This window comes from Sapajus apella, unplaced genomic scaffold, assembly GCF_009761245.1.
Source record: "Sapajus apella isolate SASKATOON/1434 unplaced genomic scaffold, GSC_monkey_1.0 scaffold37, whole genome shotgun sequence".
Classification (NCBI taxonomy): domain Eukaryota; kingdom Metazoa; phylum Chordata; class Mammalia; order Primates; family Cebidae; genus Sapajus; species Sapajus apella.
In genome coordinates this window covers 802,958-829,106 of record NW_022436977.1, presented here as the reverse complement: position 1 = coordinate 829,106, position 26,149 = coordinate 802,958, and the positions used below count along the sequence as shown (strand labels likewise).

General features: G+C 43.9%; 1 protein-coding gene and 1 non-coding gene across 7 annotated transcripts in view; both read left to right on the top strand.

Annotated features, from left to right (window-relative positions):
* ZNF609 (zinc finger protein 609) overlaps positions 1-26,149 on the top strand; it is a 242,444-nt gene that overhangs the window by 201,826 nt on the left and 14,469 nt on the right. For all 6 annotated transcript variants that reach the window (XR_004274809.1, XR_004274808.1, XM_032297180.1 and 3 more), the window contains exons 4-6: positions 17,925-18,012; positions 20,246-22,589; positions 24,482-24,848. Coding sequence is in view for 4 of the 6 variants with exons in the window: in XM_032297180.1 (XP_032153071.1) it covers positions 17,925-18,012; positions 20,246-22,589; positions 24,482-24,848 (2,799 nt within the window). In the remaining 2 variants the exon portion in view is untranslated. The remainder of the gene's footprint in view (positions 1-17,924; positions 18,013-20,245; positions 22,590-24,481; positions 24,849-26,149) is intronic.
* LOC116564620 lies at positions 18,197-18,303 on the top strand. The gene has a single exon (XR_004274996.1). It is a non-coding gene; the product is annotated as a U6 spliceosomal RNA (small nuclear RNA).

The window sequence follows — 26,149 nt, the reverse complement described above, 5'->3', positions numbered from 1 at the left end:
AGGTGAGCCTTGCTGGTGATAATGTCTTCTGTTTTACATTAGAGTTTTGTGCCGTTTGTTCTAGGTTATAAACTTCTTGGAAGCAAAGACACGTTTATTCAACCCCACTCCCCCAACCCCTAAACAAACAGACAAATAGAATATAGCTTTGAATAGTAGCTCTTTGCAGATTGAATGAGAAACTACTAGAGTTTACATTATCTGTGATTTTAATTTCTTAGCAATATTCAAGACATCACACTCTCCTAGACTGGGAGCCAAAGAGCTATAAAAAATTGGTGGCAGAGGCTTCAAGTTGCTGAGAGTCATAAATTACCCTTTACTCTTAAAGGTTGAAGGAAACTTGAGTTATAAAAGACAATTTGGTTACTCCAGCACCATCTAGAGGAAAGTCTAGAAATATTTAAAATGCTATTTTACAGCCAGGCACAGGGCTCACACCTGTAATCCCAGCACTTTGGGAGGCTGAGTCGGCGGATTACCTGAGGTCAGGAGTTCAAGACCAGCCTGACCAATTAGCAAGGGTAGTGGTGCATTCCTGTAATCCCAGCTACTGGGAGGCTGAGGCAGGAGAATCACTTAAAACCCAGGAGGTGGAGTTTGCAGTAAGCCGAGATCCCGCCACTGCACCTCAGCCTGGGCAACAAGGGCAAAACTCCATCTCAGAAATAAATAAATAAAATTTAAAAATAAAATGCTATTTTACATCTTCACTATATCAGTTCATTTATTTATTTATTTTGAGATGGAGTCTCGCTCTGTTGCCCCGGCTTGAGTGTAGTGGTGCAATCTAGGCTCACTGCAACCTCTGCCTCCTGGGGTCAAGCCATGCTCCTGCCTTAACCTTCTGAGTATTTGGGATACAGGTATGCACCACCATGCCCGGCTAATTTTTATATTTTTAGTGGAGATGGGGTTTAGCCATGTTGGCCAGACTGGAGAATTGCTTGAACCCAGGAGGCAGAGGTTGCAGTGAGCCAAGATCATACCACTGCACTCCAGCCTGGGTGACAGAGCAAGACTCTGTCTTAAAAAAAAAAAAAAAAAAAAAACTGAGAGAGAGAAATAAAACATTATAAAAAATAATAATGAGGACTTAGACTCTTGTGGTTGTGGGATGAGGAGAGGAAGGCATTATTCAGAGAGATTTCAAAGGCAGAAGGGGCAGGCCATGGTGGCTTGCGCTTGTCCAAATGCCAGAAAGTCAACTCTGTTTCTTTCTGTTTTTAGCCCATGATCCCTCCTGGTTATGCCCAATATTTCCTGCTTCCTTTACAGATCATCAGTTGCTTCTCCTCGGGATCCAAAATTCTCACAACTTTCAAGAATTCTAACTGGAAAAGCAAATCCCTGAAAGGCTAAACTGACAGCACTGATAGAACTGGCAGGGTCCCTGGGTACCACCATGCCCAGCTAGTTTTTGTATTTTGTGTAGAGATGAGGTTTTGCCATCTTGGCCAGGCTGATCCTGAACCCCTGACCTCGCCACCCACCTTGGCCTCCCAAAGTGCTGGATTACAGGCGTGAGCCCCCTGCCCAGCCAATATTTGGCTTTTATGCCTTAAGTATAGCAGTTCTTATACGTTTCGGTCTCAGGACTCCTTTTCATTTACCTTAAAAATTATTGAGGGGCCAGTTACCATAGATCACACCTATAATCCTAGCATTTTGGAAGATATATATAGTTGTGTTTTTTTTTCCTCCATATTGTGTGTGTGTGAGTGTATGTTGGGTGTGATGGCGCATGCCTGTGGTCCTAGCTACTTAGAAAGCTGAGAGAGGAGGATCACTTGAGCTTTGGAGGTTGAGATTTCAGTGAGCCATGACCATACCACTACACTCCAGCCTGAATGACAGAGACCCTGTTTCAAAAAAAAGGTATTGAGAACCTTAAAGAGCTTTTGTTTTTATAGATTATATCTATTGATAATTACCATTTAGGAATAAAATTTAGAAATTTAAAATGTATATTCATAATAATAAACCTATTACCTGTTAATATAAATAGTATTTTTAATGGAAAATAACTATTCATATTTTTAGTAGAGACAGGGTTTCATCATGTTGGCCAGGCTGATGTCCAACTGGCCTCAAGTGATCTGCCCACCTCAGTCTCCCAAAGTGCTGGGATAACAGATATGAACCACTGCACCCAGCCAGGAAAATAGCTATTTTATAAAACAAAAACAAAAAAATACTTAATGAGAAAAGTGGTGTTTTGTATCTGTAATCTTTTTTTTTTTTTTTTTGAGACAGAGTCTTGCTCTGTCACCCAGGCTGGAGTGCAGTGGAATGATCTCAGCTTACTGCAACCTCCACTTCCCGGGTTAAAGTGATTCTTCTGCCTTAGCCACTGTAGCAGCTGGGATTACAGGTACACACCACCACACCTGGCTAATTTTTGTATTTTTAGTAGATACAAGGTATCACCCTATTGGCCAGGTTGGCCTCAAACTCCCAATCTCAAGTGATCTACCCACCTCAGCCTCCCAAAGTACTGGGATTACAGGCTTGAGCCACTGCACCTGTCATGTTTTACATTTTTACGAATCTGTTTAATGTCTGACTTAATAGATGCCAAGCTGGTTTCTCATTTACACTTTCACGTTAATTTTTTGAAATACCACGTGTCTGCTGGCCACAGTGGTTCTCACCTGTAAACCTAACACTTTGGAAGGCTGAGGCCAGCAGATCACATTGGAACAAGAAAGTTCCCTGATTCCCTTTGCAGGACATGTGGCAGGGGTGTGACTCACTTACTTGGGTGCCCTGAAACTCAAACCCCTAGGGGGAGCATTCAGATTGGCAGGTGCAGAGGACATGGCAAGCTTTTTGGGGCTCTGGCCCCATGGCAGTGTCTAGGGGTGGGTGTCTGCCATTCCCAAAGCCCAAGTGGGCATGTGTTACAAGGCTCTTTCAGATTTGCCATTTGCAGATGGCTTGTGTGTTAATCAGCTCAATGGACTCTGCCTTATCGCAAGGACAGAGGGCCAGTATAACAGCCTTCTGTATCCCTAGGTCTTGCTCAGTGTCCCAAAAGAATTGGATCACACAGAGGCTCAAAGGATGAGTGCAAGGTTTTATTGAGGTGGTGGAGGTGGCTGTCAGTGAGATGGACGGGGAGCCAGAAGTGGGGTTGGAGTGGGAAGGTGGTCATCTTCTGGAGTCAGGTTGCCCAGCAGCCAGACTCTTCTCTGGCCACCCCGGCCAAATTCCCCTTGGTGTCCAGATGTCTCGCTTCTTTTCTCTTTCTCTGCCATGTCATTCTGCTGTCACTAGTCTGCTTGTCTGCTGGTCTCAACGTTCAGCCGCTTGTATGTGTCCCCACATCAGGTTTACATGGGCACAGGATGGAGGGTGTGGCAGGCCAGAGTGATCTTGAAAAATGCAACATTCAGGCATGAAAACAAGAGTTGAGGTTTTATGCTTCAGCCAGAAAAGGAGAAGAAAAAAAAAAAAAACCAAAACCAAAAAAAAAAAAACAGGAGTGCCTGTTCTCATTCAGGTCTTCGGGCACAGGCCCAAGGGTGGAGCCCTTACCAGGGACCCCATCTTTTCTATACAACACGCTCTTGCCCCCCTCCCATATCAACATGAGGCCAGGAGTTCAAGACCAGCCTGGCCACATGGTAAAACACCTTCTCTACTAAAAATACTGAAATGGCTGGGCATGATGGCTCACGCCTATAATCCCAGCACTTTGGGAGGCCAAGGCAGGTGGATCACCTGAGGTCAGGAGTTCAAGATCAGCCCCCCAACATGGTGAAGCCCCATCTCTAAATGTAAAAAATTAGCCAGGTGTGGTGGTGTACACGTGTTATCCCAGCTACTTGGGAGGTTGAGGTAGGAGAATCACTTGAAACTGGGAGGTAGAAGTTGCAGTGAGCCGAGATTGTGCCATTGCACTCCATCCTGGGCCATAAGAGCGAAAACTTCATCTCAAAAAACAACAACAACAAAAATTAGTCTGTAACGCAGAATTTTGGGAGGCCAAGGTATGTGGATCACTTGAAATCAGGAGTTTGAGACCAACCAGGCAGCATGGTGAAACCCTGTCTCTACAAAAATTAGCTGGGTGTGGTGGTACATGCCTGTAACTCCAGCTACTTGGGAGACTGAGGCATGAGAATTGCTTGAACCTGGAAGGCAAAGCCTGCAGTGAACTGAGATTATGCCACTGCTTTCCAGCCTGGGCAACAGAGCAATTTTATTTAGGAGACTATGTCTCCTAAAATGAAATAAAAATAAAAAAATTAGCTGGGCATGGTGCACATGCCTGTAATCCCAGCTACTCAGAAGGCCGAAGCAGGAGAGTCACTTGAACCCAGGAGGCAGATGTTGCAGTGAGCCAAGATTGTGCCACTCTGCACTCCAGCCTGGATGACAGCACAAGATTCTGTCTCAAAAAAAAAAAAAAAAAAAATCACATGTCACATAGCCTTTGGAAAACTCTTACTTACGCTCATGAGAAAATGAGAGTGAAAAGACAGATTGTCTTAGTATTATGAAAACAATTTTGGCCGGGCGCGGTGGCTCAAGCCTGTAATCCCAGCACTTTGGGAGGCCAAGGCGGGTGGATCACAAGGTCAAGAGATCGAGACCATCCTGGTCAACATGGTGAAACCCCATCTCTACTAAAAATACAAAACATTAGCTGGGCATGGTGGTGCGTGCCTGTAATCCCAGCTACTCAGGAGGCTGAGGCAGGAGAATTGCCTGAACCCTGGAGGCGGAGGTTGCGGTGAGCCGAGATCGCGCCATTGCACTCCAGCCTGGGTAACAAGAGCGAAACTCAGTCTCCAAAAAAAAAAAAAAAAAAGGAAATAACATGTTCAAAAGAGGAATAAAACATGTTTTTAATTTTTTAAAAGTTGTTTATTGGACATTTACCACACACACACACAGAGAGCATTCAAATCTTGCTGACAAACTGTAGTCGTAGGGAGTTACCAAAAATAGTTTGTCAGACTGATTCCTTTGGCTATAGCTATAGAATTTTTCCCCATGGACTTTGAGTTCCAAATAACAGACTTTTAAGAGAATCATGTAATTACTGGATGATAGAGCTACGTTAGTATTTACTCCCTGAATTCCTAGAGAGTAGATTGGAAGAATGACGTTGGATGTAATTGAGAGATTGGTGAAAAGGGGAAGACTACTGCAGAAGCAAACATATTGGTGACAAGAAAAAGTAACTGCTGACAGCCAAAGGGGAGACTGAGAAGCAAACCCCAGAAACTTAGCAGAGTAGTTTGGTCTCAAAGAGGGCCATTCATCCTTAATACCTCAGGAACCTTTAAAGGGACATCTGTTTACCACACCACAGAGTAATCGTATCTAGAATAATGTCCCTGAGTCATCAAGAAAAATTTAAAATACCTTCTGTATATGGGAAGTCTCCAACTTATGAATGGTTTTTGGTCCAAAGTTAATTTTCAAAACATATTTTTGAAACTCAAAAGATTTTTCTTTATTTTTTTTTCTTTTTTTAAAATTCGAGACTGAGTCTTGCTCTTTCACCCAGACTGGAGTGCAGTGGCACAGTCTCAGCTCACTGCAGCCTCTGCCTCCCAGATTCAAGCAATTCTGCTTCAGGTTCCTGAGTAGTTGGGATTACAGGTGCACACCACCACGCCCAGCTAATTTTTGTGTTTTTAGTAGAGACGGGGTTTTGCCATGTTGGCCAGGCTGGTCTGGAACTCCTGACAGGTGATCTGCCCACCTCAGCCTCCCAAAGTGCTGGAATTATAGGTGTGAGTCACCGTACCCAGCCTGAAAACATTTTTCTATAAAAATAATGAAATAATTATTTTGGGCCTTAGACAAGCTGCTTTTTCATTTTTTCAGTCCAATAAACAACCTTTGAGGGCCTAATATTAATAAAAGTATTTTTGTTATATCTGGCTCTCATTTATATCTTTGTTTAAGTGAGAGTGCATCTGAGGCCAGAGCCTGAACATAAATACAGTTCCCCTCTGGCCTCCATCATCTGCTTTGCAAGGTACAGATGGTCTGTATCACGGATCAGCAAGTTAGAGCTCAGTTATCAAATCTAGTCCCAGTTCCGGTTTTTGTAATACAGTTTTATTGGAACACAACTATGCCTATTTATTTACATATTGTCTTTGGCTTTTTTTGTACTGTAAGAGTTGAGAAGTTATGACGGAGACTGTGTGGCCTGCAAAGCCTTAAATATTTAGTATCTGTCCCTTTAAAAGCCTGCCATCCCTGGGTCTGCATGATCTGGTCCACCATTGTTACTAATATGCTGTCTCTCTGACCTCATGTGTTCTCACTCTTCCCCTAACTTACTCTACTACAGCCACACTATCCACTTTGCCCCTCAGAACATTCCAAGCACATTCCCACCACAGGGTCGTTACACCTGCTTTTTCCTCTGCCTAAAATGTTCTTCCTTCTAATTTCCACAGGGCTCACTATCTCACCCCTTACAGACTTCTCTGCTTGAATGTCATCTTCTTGAGAAGGCTTTTTAAAATTGCCCTTTATAAAATAGCAGCATCACCATCCCTCACATGCTCTGTTCCTCTTCTGCTTTATTTTTTCTCCGTAGCTTATCAATATCTGGGTTTTTGTTGTTTGTTTGTTTGTTGAGACAGGATTTCACTCCCTTCACCCAGGCTGGAATGCAGTGGCGTGATGTGGGCTTACTGCAACCTCCACTTCCCGGGCTTAAGCGATTCTCCTGCCTCAGTCACCCAAGTAGCTGGGACTCCAGGTGCGTGCCACCATATCCAGCTGATTTTTGTATTTTTTGTAGAGATAGGGTTTCACCATGTTGGCCAGGCTGGTTTCAAATTCCTCGGCTCAAGCAGTCCTCCTGCCTCGGCCTCCCAAAGTGCTGGGATTACTGGTGTAAGCCACTGTGCCTGTCCACGTTATCACTCTGACATATGCTTACATGTTCCTTTATTTATTGTCTTTCTCTCCTTATCTAAATGTGAGAGCAGAGACTTGGTCAGTTTTGTGGATTGCCACATCCCAAAACTTTAGAACAATGTCTGGCCCAGAGTAGGTACTCATTTGTTGAATAGTTGAATAAATGAAAGCATGTATGCATGCTAATCTGCACTTTATCCAGGTTAGTTAGGGTGTATTTGTATCCATTTAGGGTGTAGTTGTCAACATCAATTAAGATTGAAAATTGGGATTAAAATCAGATTTAAAAGCAGCATATAGGCAAATACTGATGTTTCCATTAGAAAACTGAGTGCTACTGGAATATTTAGGTACACTTGATCTCTTACCCTTCCCCTTTCTCTTTTTTAGTTTCTTATGTTGAAGGCAAGCATGTCCTTATTTATCCTTGTTCGCCAGTACTTAGTCTAGCACATTCCATGAAGTTGGCTCTTAATAAATATTTGCTCACAACCCAGGAGTGGACCTCACCATTTTCTTCATTGTTTTTTTGTAACTTCAATACTTCACAGAATGCTTGGCAAATAATAGAGACAGGCTCAGTAAATATTTGTTCCAGGTAGGAATGAATTATTTGTCTACATAGGATAGACATTATTCCAGGTTATTTGTTATGTAAATTGACCTAAAACATAGTTGTGTAAAACAATAAATGTTATCTCACACAGTTTCTTTGGGTTAGGAATTCAGGAGTTGCTTAAGTGGGTGGTCTGACCCAGAGTCCCTCATGAGGTTGTAGTCAGTTGTTGACTGGGGCTGCCATCGTCTGAAAGTGTCTCTGGGGCTGCAGGATCCTCTTCAGTTTGCTTCACTACATGACTGTTGGCAGAGGGCCTCAATTTCCGGCCTTATGGACTTCTCCATAGGGCTGCTTAAATCTTCTCACAAAATGGCAGCTGTCTTCCCTAAGAGAAGAAATCCCAGAGAGAAAGCAAGGAGGAACCCACAATAATACCTTTCATCACCTTGTCTCAAAAGTCAGGCACCATCACTTCTGCAAGTTGCTAAAGGCACCTCACACTCCAGGGGATGAGAATTAATGCCCCACCTTTTTTTCCCCCTCTGTGACTTAGGCTGGAGTCCAGGGGCAACATCTCCACTCATTACGACCTAGATTTCCCGGGTTCAAGTGACCCCCCCCCCATCAGCCTCCCTAGTAGCTGGGACTACAGGCACATGTCACCACACCCACATGATTTTAAAATTTTTTTGTAGAGATGAGGTCTCACTACATTGCCCAGGCTAGTTTTGAACTCCTGTGCTCAAGCAGTCCTCCTGCCTTGGCCTCCCAAAGTGTATAGATTACAGGCATGAGCCACCATGCTTGGCCATGAAACATTTTTTTTTCTCCACAAAACATTTTTAAAATATCGAGATATTTCTTCTAAAACTAATAACTTTTTTTTTTTTTTTAGGCAGAGTCTTGTTCTGTCACCCAGGCTAGAGTGCAGTGACGTGATCTTGGCTCACTGCATACCCCACTTTCTGGGTTCAAGCAATTCTCTGGCCTCAGCCTCCTGTGTAGCTGAGATTACAGGCGCGTTACCACCACGCCCAGCTAATTTTTCTATTTTTTGTAGAGATGGGGTTTCACCATGTTGGTCAGGCTGGTCTTGAACTCCTGACCTCATGATTCGCCTGCCTCAGCTTCCCAAAGTGCTGGGATTATAGGCATGAACCACCGCACTTGGCCAACTTTTTTTTTTTTTGGAAGCAGGGTCTCATTCTGTTGTCCAGACTGGAGTGCCACTAGTGGTACAATCTCGGCTCATCACAACCTCCACCTCCCAGGCTCAAGCAATTCTCCTGCCTCAGTCTCCTCAGTAGCTGAGATTACAGGCATGAGCCACTGTGCCCAGCCAACTAATAACTATTGTTATGTTTATTTTTTGAACAGGTAATACATACAGATCATACCAGTTCAAAAGCTAAAAGGTTCCCAGCACTTTGGGAGGCCGAGGCAGGTGGATCATCAGGTTATCTAATCCTAACCCTAAGAAGTTCGAGACCAGCCTGGCCAACAGGGTAAAACCCCATCTCTACTAAAAATACAAAAATTAGCCGGGTGTGGTGGTGGGTGCCTATAATCCCAGCTACTCAGGAGGCTGAGACAGGAGAATCATTTGAACCCAGGAGGCAGAGGTTGTGGTGAGCCAAGATCGTGCCATTGCACTCCAGCCTGGGCAATGAGAGCAAAACTCTGTCTCAGAAAAAAAAAAAAAAAAGATTTTATACAGAGAAATGATAGGCTGTGACAGGTTTTATTTAACAGGATCTCTCTGGCTTCTGTGTTGAGAACAGATCAGAAAGCAATAAGGGTGGAAGCAAGTTAGGAAGCTATTGCAATAATTCAAGGAGCGCTTGGAGTGGTAGGAGTGGAGATAATGAGAAATGATCAACATCTGGATAGATTTTGAAGGTTGAGCCAAAAAGATTTGCTGATGGTCAGGTGTGGGGACATGATAGTAAGAGAGGAATTAAGTAAAACTCTAAGGCTTTTTACCTGAACACCTAGAAGGATGTAGATGCCATTACCTCAGATAGGGAGAACTCAGAGCAAGTTATTATTGTTGTTCTTGGTGGTGGGGGTGTTAAGGAGAGGTTGGCTATCGGGAGCTCAGTTTGGAACATGTTAAGTTTGAGATCTCCATTTAGATATCCAATGAAAATGTCAAGTTTGTGATTAGATATATGAATCTGGAGTTTAGGGGAGAGGTTGGGGATAGAGATAGAAGTTTTAGTCATCAGCTACCCATGAAGTACCAGCAACAGATGCTGAATGACCAGAGAGATAGGAGGAAAACTAGGAGAGTGTAGTGTTCTGGAAGCCAAGTGAAGGAAGTGTTTCCTGGACGGAGTTGATCTGAGCTTGAAGGAGCTGAAAGTGTGTACTAATGGAAATAGTAAAAATGAGGGGCCTAGAAAAAAAATCTAGTCTTTCCACTATTATACTTGGATCAGCCTTGACTACACAGACATTTTGAGGTTTTGAATTATTCTCTGAAACAAAGCAGTGTTGCTTTGGGATTGAGTTTATCTCAGCATTCACTCCTAAGAACTGGGGGAACCTGGCCCGGTGCGGTGGCTCATGCCTGTAATCCCAGCACTTTGGGAGGCTGAGGCAGGTGTATCACTTGAGATTAGGAGTTCGAGACCAGCCTGGCCAACATGGTAGAACCCCATCTCTACCTATAATACAAAAATTAACCAGGCGTGGTAGTGCACTCCTGTAATCCCAGCTGCTTGGGACGCTGAGGCAGGAGGAGCGCTTGAACCTAGGAGGTGGAGGTTGCAGTGACCTGAGATTGCGCCACTGCACTCAAGCCTGGGTGACAGAGTAAGTCTCCATCTGAAAAAACAACAACAACAACAACAAATGGGGGAACCTGACTAGTGCCTCATACATGTCGTCATTTCCCCTTTACCTTGCTCCAATATTGATCACCTTTAAGAAGGGAGAATAGTGAGTACTCTGAAAATAATGGGTAATTATATTATGTCCATAAGACTCTTGGTAAATTTTAAGATTCTAGAGAAACAGGAAGCACTGTTTGTTGCTACTATTGTTTAGCGGTGTTATCCCAAACATGCTGAGCCTTTCCTTACTTTGTGAACACTTAGGAAAAATAGTAAGCTTTCTAAGATAAAGACCAGTTTTTCTTTCTCTTCAGCTTACTGCCCTAAAGCTAAGTCCTTTAATTGTGTGAAAAGACCTAGTTTCTAATAGAGAAACTAGATCTGTTAAGTGTTACTTGCTGCTTTTCTTTCCTGTCCTCCTGTTCTCCCAGCTGTCTCAATTCAGAACCGTGTAGGAAGAGTATTACACCTCAACAATGTGTTTCCTTTGACATTTAAACAAGCCTCCATTTGTCTTTCCATATTAGAATTTTTTTCTCTTTCCTTCTCCCATTTCCAGCACTTTGTTTGACCTGTCTTCTCTTCAGCTCATTCATTATTGCTAAAGTTTGCAGTTATACGAAAAGAGGAAGCCAGATTTATATAAACCTGTGTTCCCGCCCAGCTGTTTCCAGAATAGTAATGACATTCATCTTCTAGTTCTGTGCCTGCTCTCTGTGTACAGCTGTGCTCATCTACCGTTGTAAATGAGATGCCTGTCTCTAAGTCTTACCTTATCTAGAAACAAATGGACTCTGTTCCTATTGAACTGATTATGGATTAATCAGAGCAGGCCATCTTTGCGGGGAGACATCCACTTGAAATCACTTTGCTAATAGAGAGAATTTAGCCTAATTACTTTTTTAGGAGATATGCCATTTCCCTTAAGATGCCAGGGCACTGGAAAGGGATAGGATTTCTGTCCTTTTCCCCTCTGGATGATCCCCTGCAATCCTGTATGTGTCTTTTATCTAAGGTGAAGGTAACAGGACAGTCTAAGAAAATTGTGTGAAAAGAATCAGAATCCATTAGAGATAGCTGTGTCATGCCTTAGAGTCTGAAAAATCTGACCACTAATAGCGAACCTTTCAGTAAATTATTTATACTTTCTGGTGTTTCATTTCCTCCTTTGCAAAGTAGCCTTAATAATCCTTATATGACAGGATTTTTGACATCCATTTATGGCCTGCCTGCCTCAAAAAGTGATTTAAAGCCAGGTGCCGTGGCTTGTGCCTGTAATCCCAGCTCTAGGAAGCCAAGGCAGGAGGATCACTTGAGACCAAGAGTTCAAGACCAGCCTGGGCAACATGGTGAGACTCTGTCTCTATTTTTAAACAAATACCTGTAATCCCAGCTACTTGGGAGGCTGAGGCAAGAGACTCACTTGAACCCAGGAGGCGGAGGTTGCAGTGAGTGGAGATTATGCTACTGTACTCTAGCTGGGCAACAGAGCGAAACTCCGTCTCAAAAAAAAAAAAAAAAAAAAAGAATCCACACAAATAAATAAATAAAAATAAAAGTGACTGGACAAGTACAGTGACTACTATAATCCCAGCACTTTCAGAGCCCCAGGTGGGTGGATTGCTTGAGGCCAGGAGTTCAAAACCAGCCTAGCCAACATGGAGTAACCCTGTCTCTAATAAAAATATAAAAATCATCTGTGCGTGGTGGTGCACACCTGTTGTCCTGCTACTTGGGAGGCTGAGGCACAAAAATTGCTTGAACCTGGGAGGAAGAGGTTGCAGTGAGCCGAGATTGTGCCACTGCACTCCAGCCTGAACAACAGAGTGAGACTCTGTCTAAAATATAAATAAATAAACAAAAATAAACGTGATTTAAAGCTGTAAATATTCAATTAAGATAATATGAAAACATCTAGCACATAATAGTTTTATTTTTCTTTTCTACTTTATTTTTTGAGATGGAGCCTTGCTCTGTTGCCAAGGCTGGAGTGCAGTGACACAATTGGCTCACTGCATCCTCCACCTTCTGGGTTCAGTGATTCTCTTGCCGCAGCCTCCTGACTAGCTGGGACTACAGGCGCCCGCCACCACGCCCAGCTGATTTTTGTATTTTTAGTGGAGATGGGATTTCACCATCTTGGCCAGGCTGGTCTTGAACTCCTGACCTCAAGTGATCCACCTGCCTTGGCCTCCCAGAGTGCTGGGATTACAGGTGTGAGCCACCGCACCCGACTGAAAGATTTTCTTCTTTTTTTGAGACCGAGTTTCGCTCTTGTTGCCCAGGCTGGAATGCAGTGACATAATCTCAGCTCACTACAAACTCTGTCTCTTGGGTTGAAGCATTTCTCCTGCCTCAGCCTCCCAGGTAGCTGAGATTACAGGTGCCTGCCACCATGCCCGGCTAATTTTTGTATTTTAGTAGAGACGAGGTTTCACCATGTTGGTCAGGCTGGTCTCAAACTTCTGACCCCAGGTGATCCACCCACCTCAGCCTCCCAAAGTGCTGGGATTACAGGCACAAACCATCGCTCCTGGCCAAGTTTCTCTTATTTTTAGAGATGGCGTCTCACCCTGTCACCTAGGCTGGAGTGCAGTGGCACAGGCATAGCTTCACTGTAGCTTTGAACTCTTGGGCTTAAGTGATCTTCCCACCTCAGCCTCCCAGATTGTTGGGACTTCAGGTGGGCACCACCACAACTGGCTAGTTTTTATTATTTATTTATTTGTTTGTTTGTTATTATTATTATTTTTTTTTGTTGTAGAGACAGGTCTCACTGTGTTGCCCAGGCTGGTCTTGAATATCTGGCCTTGACAGATTCTCCTGCCTCAGTCTCCCAAAGCACTGGGGTTCTAGGCATGAGCCACTGTGCCACACTCATAATAGATGTTTGATGAATGTTTGAATCACAATCCAATGGACTGTTCTGCTTAAGCTGGTAAGGCTGAAAAAGAAGAATCCAACTTACTAAACCAAAGTTCTCTCCTGCCCTAATTTTCTTAGAATGAAACTTCTTGGATAGGATAATTCTTTTTTTCCCTTTCTCTTGCCTGATTTGGTTTTATGATAAAGCACCCTAAATTTTGATTCCAAAGAAAACAAGGGCTAAATAAGGTCTTATTATTTTTTTTTTATTTAAAGATGAGGTTTCACCATATTGGTCAGGCTGATCTCGAACTCCTGACCTCAGGTAATCCACCCACCTCAGCCTTCCAAAGTGCTGGGATTACAGGCGTGAGCCACCACGCCCGGCAATAAGGTCTTATTTAAAGCCTCAACCAAGTGTTCAGGACTCGAGTCCTGATACTCCATAGTTTCGTCTAAACCACTCCCTTTGTATTTATTTCTTAAAAGCCTACTCTAAGTTGTCGAATTTACTAATTTTATAATTTATTTCTGTTTTAATCCTATATTATTGATTAAAAATCTGAGATTTGTAGAAGCTATGTGACTTGTTCAAGGTTACACTATAACAAAGCCAAGATTTGCACCAAGGTTTTCTAACTCCATATCTGGTGATCTTTAGACACCATCTTATGTCAAAGAAGAAATGAGTAAGGCCGGCCATGGTGGCTCACACCTGTAATCCCAGCACTTTGGGAGGACGAGGCTGGCAGATCACGAGGTCAAGAAATCAAGACTATCCTGGCCAACACAGTGAAACCCCATCTCTACTAAAATATAAAAATTAGCTGGGCGTGGTGGCACGCGTCTATAGTCCCAGCTACTTGGGAGGCTGAGGCAGAATTGCTTGAACCTGGGAGGCAGAGGATGCAGTGAGCCGACTGCACTCCAGCCTAGTGCCTGGTGACAAAGGCAGACTCTGTCCCAAAAGAAAAAGAAGAAGAATAAATGACTATAAGTGTGTTATTAGACATAGGTCCTAGAAGTGCCAAATCAGAAAGTATTTATTAGTGTGTGACCAAAGACAAAAGGATAATTCCAGATCCCCCACATTTATTGTCTTGATACATTCCACAGAAAATGTGCCTTGGGGCTGGGCGTGGTGGCTCATGCCTGTAATCCTAGCACTTTGGGAGGCCGAGGAAGGAGGATCACCTGAGGTCAGGAGTTCAAGACCAGCTTGGCCAACATGGTGAAATCCCATCTCTACTAAAAATACAAAAATTGGCCAGGCACAGTGGCTCATGCCTGTAATCCCAGCACTTTGGGAGGCTAAAGTGGGCAGATCACAAGGTCAGGAGTTGAAGACCAGCCTGGCCAACATGGTGAAACCCCGTCTCTACGTTAAAAAGAAAAATTAAACTGGCATGGTGGTAGACACCTGTAATCCCAGCTATTTGAGAGGCTGAGGCAGGAGAACCACTTGAACCCAGGAGGCGAAGGTTGCAGTGAGCCAAGATCGCGCCACTGTACTCCAGCCTGGGTGACAGAGCAAGATTCCATCTCAAAAAAAAAACAAAGATCTATTATATATATATATATATATATATATATATATGTCTTGGAAGTTCCAATAAGATGACACTGGGTTCAGACTTTTAACACATCCCCTCAGTTCCAAACACATAGGAAGAAGTAAAATATAATAAAGAGAAAACCAAAGAACATATTTGTGTTCAAAGCAAAACAGCCATCTCCATGGATTAAAAACAGAGTTAGTTAGCCCAGGGGCAGTGGCTTATGCCTGCCTGTAATCCTAGCACTTTGGGAGGCCACGGTGGGCAGATCACCTGAGGTCAGGAGTTCGAGACAAGCCTGACCAACATGGTATAAAACCCTGTCTCTACTTAAAAAAAAAAAAAAAAAAATTATCGGGGTGAGTGGCACATGCCTGTAATCTCAGCTACTCGGGAGACTGAGGCAGGCGAATCACTTGAACCCAGGAGGTGGAGGTTGCTGTGAGCCAAGATCGTGCCATTGCACTCCAGCCTGGGCAACAAGAGCGAAACTGTCTCAAAAAGAAAAAAAATAAATAAACAGAGATGCAAGTCACTAGAAGTGATGCTGAAGCTGTGGACACTGGCTGACCTCTAGATTCTGGGAACAAAGAATAGTACATGAGCCGGGCGCGGTGGCTCAAGCCTGTAATCCCAGCACTTTGGGAGGCCGAGGCGGGTGGATCACAAGGTCAAGAGATCGAGACCATCCTGGTCAACATGGTGAAACCCCGTCTCTACTAAAGCTACAAAAAATTAGCTGGGCATGGTGGCGCGTGCCTGTAATCCCAGCTGCTCAGGAGGCTGAGGCAGGAGAATTGCCTGAACCCAGGAGGCGGAGGTTGCGGTGAGCCGAGATTGCGCCATTGCACTCCAGCCAGGGTAACAAGAGCGAAACTCCGTCTCAAAAAAAAAAAAAGAATAGTACATGAGAGGTGATTTCTGAGGGGTAAATAGATACTAAAAATGCTCATAGACTAAGAATGTGAGGCCAGGGGAGTAAGATGATAACCCCCAACCAGCGTTATGAAAGGAGGCTTAAAATAGTTAATTGAGGAGTGGAGGATGGAAGCTTTAAGGAGTTGGGAAGGACAGTTTCAAGCTGATTCATTATTAGAATATAACTGTGATATCCTAAATTTCACTGTGGCATAGGCCATTTGAAGACCTACTGGACTGAGTCCTTAGGGGACCAGAAGAAAGAAATTGCAAAGTCATGACACAGAGAAAGGGGAAAAGGTAAAAACAAAAACATCCCACTCATTCTAAGGCTGCAAACCAAAATGTTAATAATAGAAATCTAATTTTAAGAAAGATAATCAATAAAAATTAACCAGGACTTCCACTTCAGAGAAGATGGAATAGACATTTTTCCCTATTCCTCCCACTAAATACAACTAAAAACCCTGGAAATTATATATAAAACAAATATAACAAGACTGTGAAAGGTAGAAGAAAGAAGACAGACCAGCTGTGGGCCTCAAGACGTTAGAAACAACATGGTGATGAGTTCCCTGGGTTTTCTTTTTGTCTCTAGTATCCCAGAACCATTGGAGCTAAAACTGAATATATTTAATGGTAAAAGACTGAATGGAGCCAGGTGCAGTGGCTCACGCCTGTAAACTCAGCACTTTGGCAAACGGATTGCTTGAGCTCAGGGTTTCAAGACCAGCCTGAGCAAAATGGTCTCGACAGCGGAAGATCACTTGAGCCCAAGGGTTTGAGCCCAATCTGGAAAACATAGTAAGACATTGTCTTTAAAAGAATTTAAATGCCCCCCCCAAAAAAAACCCTATATAAAACATAATTTTTCTTTTATCAGATTAGCAAAGAACAAAATGAGAACACCATGTTGCCAAAGGAAAAGGGGAAGAGGTATTTCTTGGGCTACTATAAATGGGTATATGAATGAGTACATCTTTGAGGCAATTTGGAGGTGGCTTGGCAGTATTTATCAGGACTCCAAATACAGGTGCGTTGTGAATAGCAGTTTTACTTATAGGAATTCATCTTACAGGCATATTCTTACAGATAAGATGAAACATTTGTAAAAGATCATTCATTGCCATTTATTTGTAATAGCAGAAGATTGAAGCAACCTAAATGTCCATTCAAATGCAGCCACTGAAAAGAATGAAGTGGCTGTCTGTTTCCACATATGGGATGATCTAAAATATTTGGGTACTTTGAAAAAGCATTGTGCAGAACATTGTGTATATTGCTACCGTTTAAGGAAGAATGTATAAACATTTGCTATATATGCATATAAAATATCTGTGGAAGACTTTTGGATGTTTCTACTTAGGGGAACTAGAAGACCAAAGAACAGTGACAGAAAGGACACTTCATTTTATATTAGGGTTTGTTGGGGATTTTTCCTTTTTTTTTTTTTTTTTTTCCTACCTTTTGAATTTTGGGGTAACTACCTTACCTAGTCAAAAGCCTTTTTCTTTTTTTTTTTTTTTTTTTTTGGAGACAGAGTGTTACTCTGTTGCCCAGGCCGGAGTGCAGTTGCACAATCTCAGCTCACTACAAACTCTGCCTCCTAGGTTCAAGTGATTCTCCTGCCTCAGCCTCCGAGTAGCTGGGATTACAGGCATGCGCCACCATGCCCAGCTAATTCTTGTAATTTTAGTAGAGACGAGTTTTCCCCATGTTGGCCAGGCTGGTCTTGAGCTCCTGGCTGCAAGTGATCTGCCTACCTTAGCCTCCCAAAGTAGTGAGATTAGTAATGGGCGTGAGCCATCACACCTGGCAAAAAAAAAATTTTTTTTAATTATCCAGGTTTGGTGGCATGGTCCTGTGGTCTCAGCTACTTGGGATGCCAAAGAGGGACGATCACTTGAGCCTCCACTCTAGCCTGGGCAACAGAGCAAGACCCCATCTCCAAAAACAAAAAGAAAAATAAAATGTGTCTTGACCAGACCATGAAGTCTTTTAAAAAATATATATATATATATATTTTTGTTGTTGTTGAAGTATTTTATTTATTTTTTTTGCAGACCATGAAGTCTTTACAACTGTTACCCATCCTAAGGGGCCTCAGTGGCATTGTAGGCAATTCCTATGGAACTATTCTGGCCCAGTCCTCCAGTCCTAATTGTCCCATTGGTACCCAGAGCATCTCCTAAACCCTCTTATAGAAGTCAGAGTGCTGATCCAAAGAACACTCTTCTCAGTGGCAAATGGGATGGGTCTTGTCTATATCTATGTGCTCTTATTTTCCAGGGATGTTGGTGGTAAATGTAACATGGAGGAACAAGACATATGTAGGTACACTTCTTGACTGCACACGACATGATTGGGCACCCCCAAGGTAAGCACTTACAGCTATTTAGTTTATATTAGTCTGAACCACTCTAATTGGTGGTCTCTTGTACTTTTATCCTGCTAGAATTATACACACAACTTTTAAAGGATATAATGGTGTAGATACCAGGGAAAGTACTGTATTGACATTCAAGAAGACTGAATGAATTGTGTATTAAAGTGTTCAGGGGGTGCTCACTTCAACAGTACATATACTAAAATTGGAACAATACAGAGAAGATTAGCATGGTCCCTACACAAGGATGACATGCAAATTCGTGAAGTGTTCCATGTTTTTAAAATTAGGGGGAAAAAAAGTAAAATGTTCAGAGGATGTGTTGTGGAAATGGGGAGAAAATCCTATTTAAGCCTTTGTCTGGAATTATTAAAGTCACCCTGAGACCAAAGCCATAACATCCAACCATGAGTGAGCAAACATTCACTGATGGTAGCTATTCCTCAGAAATTTGAACTCAAGAACATTTTTAGTTTTATAAACTCTACTAGAATATAGGGGTTTCACAATGACCTTTTCATGTTGCAATTTGACCTTTAGATGGATATTTCAATCAATGGTACTGTATAGCTTGTTCCTAATATTAGTGCCCAGTTTGTCAGGGTTTGGGGAACCCAAGCGCTGGGGGTAATTTACAGCTAACGTAAGGTAATGTCCTAGGAGCTTACCAATTAATGCAATTCCCATGCAGTCACAGCTTCCTTTATTGAATTATATTCATTGAAAATGATAGCTATTGGGGCTGGGCACTGTAATCCCAGCACTTTGGGAGGCTGAGGCAGGCGGATCACCTGAGGTCAGGAGTTTGACACCAGCCTGACCAACATGGAGAAACCCTGTCTCTACTAAAAATACAGAATTAGCTGGATGTGGTTCTACATGCCTGTAATCCCTACTACTTGGGAGGCTGAGGCAAGATAATCGCTTGAACCCAGGAGACAGAGGTTGCAGTGAGCCAAGATCATGCCACGCCACTCCAGCCTGGGTTAACAAGAGTGAAACTTCATCTAAAAAGAAAAAGAAAATGGTAGTTATTATCTGGACAGTTGTTTTAGAAAAAGTTCGCCCATTGTTTCCATGAAGCAAAGATGGGCAGAAATATCCCAAGGAAAGGTATTTTAAAATTATTGATTCCATACCACTTTTTTTTCTGATGTGATTATGCTCTACCTAGGGTTATTTGTGCCTCCTAATTTTCAGAGATGCTGGGCCAGGTCTCTGGAGGGTTAGACTTTTATAAGACTGTATTCAGACCATAATAGTTGCCCTGTTAAGAATCAGAAGCAGATGAGCCAAAACAAGTTTGCAAAGTTCTTTACACCCTCCCTTTGCATTTCTGAGAAACCTATTGGAAGGACTTATTTCTGCTTTGGGCAGACAAGAATCCAGGGAGATGGGAGCTGAGTAAGTAGGTTGATAACAGGGAAGCAGTAAGTAGCTTTACAGTAGGACTGTTCTGGGAACCCAAAGGAGATGTTTGACAAAATTTGCCTTTTTTCTGCAATAGCTATGGTTCCTACTGTCTTAGAAACAACCTACTCCAGTTGCCCCCTGGGACAAGAGAGTCAAAACCATCTTTAGATCTACAAGGGAACCAATCTTAGCTAAAGGTTTAATTCTAGGAAGTGTTTTAAGCTTTATGAAAAGCCTCTTTAGGGCCTATGAGGAATGACCCCTAGGTGCAGATCTCCAGACATTCAAAGAACTAACGTACTCTTGGTTATATCTGATGTTTAGGGAACTCTTAAATGGATAGGTACTTTGTTCTTCCTTTCTATATCTTCATAGTGAGGTATGTAGGAAAAAGGCATTGGGCTAAAAGTAGAGCTAGGGTCTTATCGTACACTGCCGTTAGTCAATGATGTGACCTTGGACAAGCCACTAAGCATGCCTGGCCTCAATTTCCTGGATGATCTCTAACATCTTTTCTGAAACCATGACTATGGGTGCATACAGGAAATGTAGACATGACTGTTTGTCTTATGGAACAAACTCCGCACGGCTTTAGAGGTAAATGTTGGGGAATAATATGTAGCTAGCAGGCAGATAGCATCCCAGGAGTTCACCATTTAGTGCAGTTCCCAGTCAGAATTTCTTTTAACAAATCATATTCGTTGAAAATGATAGTCTTCATCTGGATAGTTCTTCTGGAGGCTACAGCCAAACTGGTTTAAAGATGTTTTTTCTTCTTAATAATATCCTGTTATGTTTATCCTTTGCCAAGGTTCTGTGACTCCCCGACCAGTGACCTGGAAATGCGCAATGGTCGGGGTAGAGGCAAACGCATGCGTCCCAACAGTAACACACCTGTCAATGAGACAGCCACAGCCTCTGACAGCAAAGGGACCAGTAGCAGCAGCAAAACCCGAGCAGGAGCCAATAGCAAAGGCCGTCGGGGCAGCCAGAATTCTTTGGAGCATCGCCCACCTGCCAGCAGCACTTCTGAGGATGTCAAGGCCAGCCCTTCCTCAGCTAATAAGCGGAAAAACAAACCTCTTTCAGACATGGAACTGAATTCTAGCTCAGAGGACTCCAAAGGGAGCAAACGTGTCCGTACTAATTCCATGGGCTCAGCCACTGGCCCACTCCCTGGGACCAAGGTAGAACCCACTGTTCTGGACAGAAACTGTCCCTCCCCAGTCCTGATTGACTGCCCCCACCCAAACTGCAACAAGAAGTACAAGCACATCAATGGACTTAAGTACCACCAAGCCCATGCCCATACAGATGATGACAGCAAGCCAGAAGCAGATGGGGACAGTGAGTACGGAGAGGAACCTATTCTCCATGCAGATCTTGGGAGCTGCAATGGTGCATCTGTCACACAGAAAGGTTCCTTGTCCCCTGCCCGCTCAGCTACCCCCAAAGTTCGGCTTGTAGAGCCCCATAGCCCTTCTCCTTCAAGCAAATTCAGCACAAAAGGCCTCTGTAAGAAAAAGTTGAGTGGGGAAGGGGACACAGACCTTGGGGCCTTATCCAATGATGGCTCTGATGATGGACCCTCAGTGATGGATGAAACAAGCAATGATGCCTTTGATTCTTTAGACAGGAAGTGTATGGAAAAAGAAAAATGTAAAAAACCTTCTACTTTAAAACCTGAAAAGATTCCTTCCAAGAGCTTAAAGTCAGCCCGTCCCATTGCCCCTGCCATCCCCCCGCAGCAAATCTACACCTTCCAGACAACCACTTTTACAGCAGCGAGCCCAGGCTCTTCCTCAGGCCTGACTGCCACAGTGACGCAAGCCATGCCCAACAGTCCCCAACTTAAGCCCATTCAGCCCAAGCCCACTGTTATGGGAGAACCATTCACAGTCAACCCTGCCTTGACTCCAGCCAAGGATAAGAAAAAGAAAGACAAAAAAAAGAAGGAATCTTCTAAGGAACTTGAAAGTCCTCTGACCCCAGGGAAGGTATGTCGAGCAGAAGAAGGCAAAAGCCCATTCAGGGAATCTTCAGGAGATGGGATGAAAATGGAGGGTCTCCTAAATGGCTCATCAGATCCCCACCAAAGCCGACTGGCTAGCATCAAGGCTGAAGCTGACAAGATCTACAGCTTCACGGACAATGCCCCTAGCCCTTCCATTGGAGGCAGCAGCCGCCTTGAAAACACTACCCCTACTCAGCCCCTAACTCCCTTACATGTAGTGACCCAGAATGGAGCTGAAGCCAGCTCAGTCAAAACCAACAGCCCTGCATACTCTGACATCTCTGATGCTGGGGAGGATGGGGAGGGCAAGATAGACAGTGTCAAATCAAAGGACACTGAGCAGTTGGTTAAAGAAGGGGCTAAGAAAACTCTTTTCCCCCCTCAGCCTCAGAGCAAAGACTCACCATATTACCAAGGCTTTGAGAGTTACTATTCTCCAAGTTATACACAGTCCAGCCCAGGGGCTCTGAACCCCAGCAGCCAGGCAGGAGTGGAAAGCCAGGCCCTAAAGACTAAAAAGGATGAGGAACCTGAGAGCATAGAAGGGAAAGTGAAGAACGATGTCTGTGAGGAAAAGAAGTCTGAGCTGAGCAGTTCCAGTCAGCAGCCCTCAGTCATCCAGCAGCGTCCCAACATGTACATGCAGTCCCTGTACTACAACCAGTATGCCTACGTGCCCCCCTATGGCTACAGCGACCAGAGTTACCACACCCACCTTCTGAGCACTAACACGGCTTACCGGCAGCAGTATGAAGAACAGCAGAAACGGCAGAGTTTAGAGCAGCAGCAGCAGCGGGGAGTGGACAAGAAGGCAGAGATGAGCCTGAAGGAGCGGGAGGCAGCACTCAAGGAAGAATGGAAGCAAAAACCGTCAATTCCACCAACTCTCACCAAGGCCCCCAGCCTGACCGACCTGGTAAAGTCAGGACCTGGCAAGGCCAAGGAGGCAGGGGCTGACCCAGCCAAATCAGTCATCATTCCCAAGTTAGATGACTGTTCAAAACTCCCTGGCCAGGCCCCTGAAGGCCTAAAAGTGAAGCTGAGTGATGCCAGCCACCTAAGCAAGGAGGCCTCTGAGGCCAAGACAGGTGCTGAGTGTGGTCGACAGGCAGAGGTGGATCCATTACTCTGGTACCGACAGGTAACTGTTGCCCTGGGAGGAAGTGGAAATACCATATGATAATCTTTCTGTCTTCCTCAAAAATAAGGGCTGTCCTTATGTAGGCGTTCAATAGAATTGAGGTTAGCAGGAGAGATGTATAATTTTAAGGATTCTTTACCTTTGTAAACCACTTTAATGTTTTTATTTTAATTTTGATTATTACTAGTTTCTTTTTTTTTTTTTTTTTTTTTTTTTTCTTGAGACAGAGTTTCACTCTTGTTCCCCAGTCTGGAGTACAATGGCGTGATCTCAGCTTACTGCAACCTCTGCCTCCCAGGTTCAAGCAATTCTCCTGCCTTAGCCTCCCCTGAGTAGCTGGGATTACAGGCATGCACCACTATGCCCAGCTAATTTTTTCTATTTTTAGTAGAGTTGGGGTTTCTCCATGTTGGTCAGGCTGCTGGTCTCAAACTAACAACCTCAGGTGATCCGCCTGCATCAGCCTTCCAAAGTGCTGGGATTACAGGTGTGAGACACCATGAACAGCCTACTATTTTTTCAAGATGGAGTCTCACCCTGTTGCCTAGGCTGGAGTGCAGTGGTATGATTTTGGCTCACTGCAACCTCCGCCTCCCAGGTTCAAGCTATTCTCCTGCCTCAGCCTCCTGAGTGGCTGGGATTACAGGCACATGCCACCACGCCCAGCTAATTTTTTTTTTGTATTTTTAGTGGCAATAGGGTTTCACCATGTTGGTCAGGCTGGTCTTGAACTCCTGACCTCAAGTAATCCAGCTGCCTCGGCCTCCCAAAGTGCTGGGATTGCAGGCATGAGCCACTGCACCCAGCCAATTTATTTTTATGTTTTTGTAGAGACCAGAGTCTCGGTTGCCAAGGCTGGAATGCAATGATGTAGTCATAGCTCACTGCAATTTCCAACTCCTAGGCTCAAGCGATCCTTCTACCATCACCTCCTAAGTAGACAGGACTATAGGTGCATGCCACCATGCCTAGATAATGTTTTAATTTTTTGTAGAGAGGGGTCTCACTGTGTTGCCCAGGCTGGTCTTAAACTCCTGGCCCCAAGCAATCCTCCCGCCTCAGCCTCCCAGAGAACTGGGATTCATATAATGTTTTTTTAAAAAGCACTTTTGCATTCATAATAGGTGGTTTTTCCATTTGACAAGAAGAGCCCAGACAAGTCAGCTTAATTTGTTTAGGGTTACTTGAGATCTCACTAGCAGAGTCAGGATTAGCACCCAGGTATCTCGATTCCTTTTCCAGTGTTTCTTTCATTGTTTGGTTCCTATGAAATGAGTTATTGATGGTGTCTCCATTTTTTAGAGTAGGTCAAAAGTATATTACTGTTACTGAGTTTCTTTAACAAGGATTTTATAGATTGAGTTATAACTAGGAACTTGGAATCTCGTATCTTGCTTTATGCATGGGACTTCTGTCTTCCCTTCCCTCTTTGTATAATAGTTATGCCTCCCTCCTCTGACCTGAGTGGCACTTATAAGCTTTCCACCCCCTGAGTTTGCTCTGAAGAAGTGAAACAACCTAAACATCTTAGAAGGGGCAGCCTTCTGCCCTATTCTATTCTATTCTATTCTATTCTATTCTATCCTTCTGTTTCAGTCATTTCCTCAGAATGCATGTTCTCACCTAGAAAAGATCCACTGGTGCACAGATGGATTTTCCTTTTCTCTCCCTGCCCCATCTTGTTCCCTGTGGGTGGGTGCAGAGGTAGGGGCAGGGGCTTTTTAAGCAAAAGCAGGCAGAGTTGGATTATAAACAAGATCAGTAGAGGCCAAGATCCTACTCTGCCCCAGGTGTCTGGTAATTGTCTGCTCTGGTGGTTCTAATGGGACCTTGGGCTTGAAATATATCTCTTACCTGTATAACACCCAGTCATTGCTCTATGATTGTTGTAGGAAGCAGAGCCCCGGATGTGGACATATGTTTATCCTGCCAAGTACTCAGACATCAAGTCAGAGGATGAACGGTGGAAGGAGGAGCGGGACCGCAAATTGAAGGAGGAAAGGAGTCGGAGTAAGGACTCTGTCCCCAAGGAAGATGGGAAGGAAAGCACAAGTAGTGACTGCAAGCTGCCCACGTCAGAGGAGTCTCGCCTTGGGAGCAAGGAGCCTCGGCCAAGTGTCCATGTGCCTGTGTCCTCCCCGCTCACCCAGCACCAGTCCTACATCCCCTATATGCATGGCTATTCCTACAGCCAATCCTACGACCCCAACCACCCCAGCTACCGCAGTATGCCTGCTGTGATGATGCAGAACTACCCAGGTACAGCACCTAGTGCCCGCCGCTATTCCATTCACTGGACAGGGAATGAAGCACAGATTTCACATCCAGAGTTTTCTTGCTCAGCCCTAAAGCATATTAAGGCTCACTTAGATGACAGCCCTTTTTTCACTTAGTTGTTCTGTGAGGTGGCCACCCTAACCCATAGCTCCTTGAATGACCCATGATAGTCTGTGTGAACTCCTCTCTCTCCCTTTCTCCAGCCCAAGGACTGCCTCTGTAGTCAGTTTTCATTGCCAACTAAAAGTAAAACTCCTTCTCTCTCTATCACTCCTGTCTCCCCTCAGCTGGAATTTGTAAACCATATACTCCACATTTTGCAGTATGCTAGGCACTGTTGGGGGTACAAAAGAACTAGAGCCATTGAGTTCCTTCCACTCCCAGAGCTTACAGCTTAATCATAGCAGAGAGACACATAGAACAAACAGAATGCAGGCCAAACGATGCATGGATTCAGTTGCAAGATCATGTTCACCTGTCAGGTAAGAGCAGTTTGAAGTCGGACTTGGGGGAAGTCTAGCTAGATTCAGCTTTTGTAAGATAAGCTCTTTATAGGGTTTAAAATTTTTTTTAACTTATTAGAAGAAAATGCTTTTTACTCTTTGATTTATATTGCCCAGTGAGCCTTGTGGGGCGCTTCTGGGGCAAAAGGGCATTTCTTTAGCCTCACTCCTTAGAGCTCCCAGCTTCCTACAGCAGCCTAAATAGTCTCAACATTCTGGTGACATTACTATAAAGCACACTCTAAATAGAAGTAAGCTTTTCAAACAGAATTAGGAAATTGTCCTACCCTTGAGGCATTCCTTTATCCCTGTCACCCACACCTGTCTATATAAAAATCATAGTTGCATTTGTTGAGTGTTTTCCCTGAGCCAGGTGCAGTCCTCTGAGATTTATGCGCATTATCTATTTTTTTTTTTTTGAGACAGAGTTTCGCTCTTGTTACCCAGGCTGGAGTGCAATGGCGCGATCTCGGCTCACCGCAACCTCCGCCTCCTGGGTTCAGGCAATTCTCCTGCCTCAGTCTCCTGAGTAGCTGGGATTACAGGCACGTGCCACCATGTCCAGCTAATGTTTTGTATTTTTTTTTTAGTAGAGACGGGGTTTCACCATGTTGACCAAGATGGTCTCGATCTCTTGACCTCGTGATCCACCCGCCTTGGCCTCCCAAAGTGCTGGGATTAGAGGCATGAGCCACGGCGCCCGGCCCCGCGCATTATCTTTTTTAATCCTCCCCATCACCTTAAGTAATAAGTATTGGTATCTTCATTTTTGATGATGAA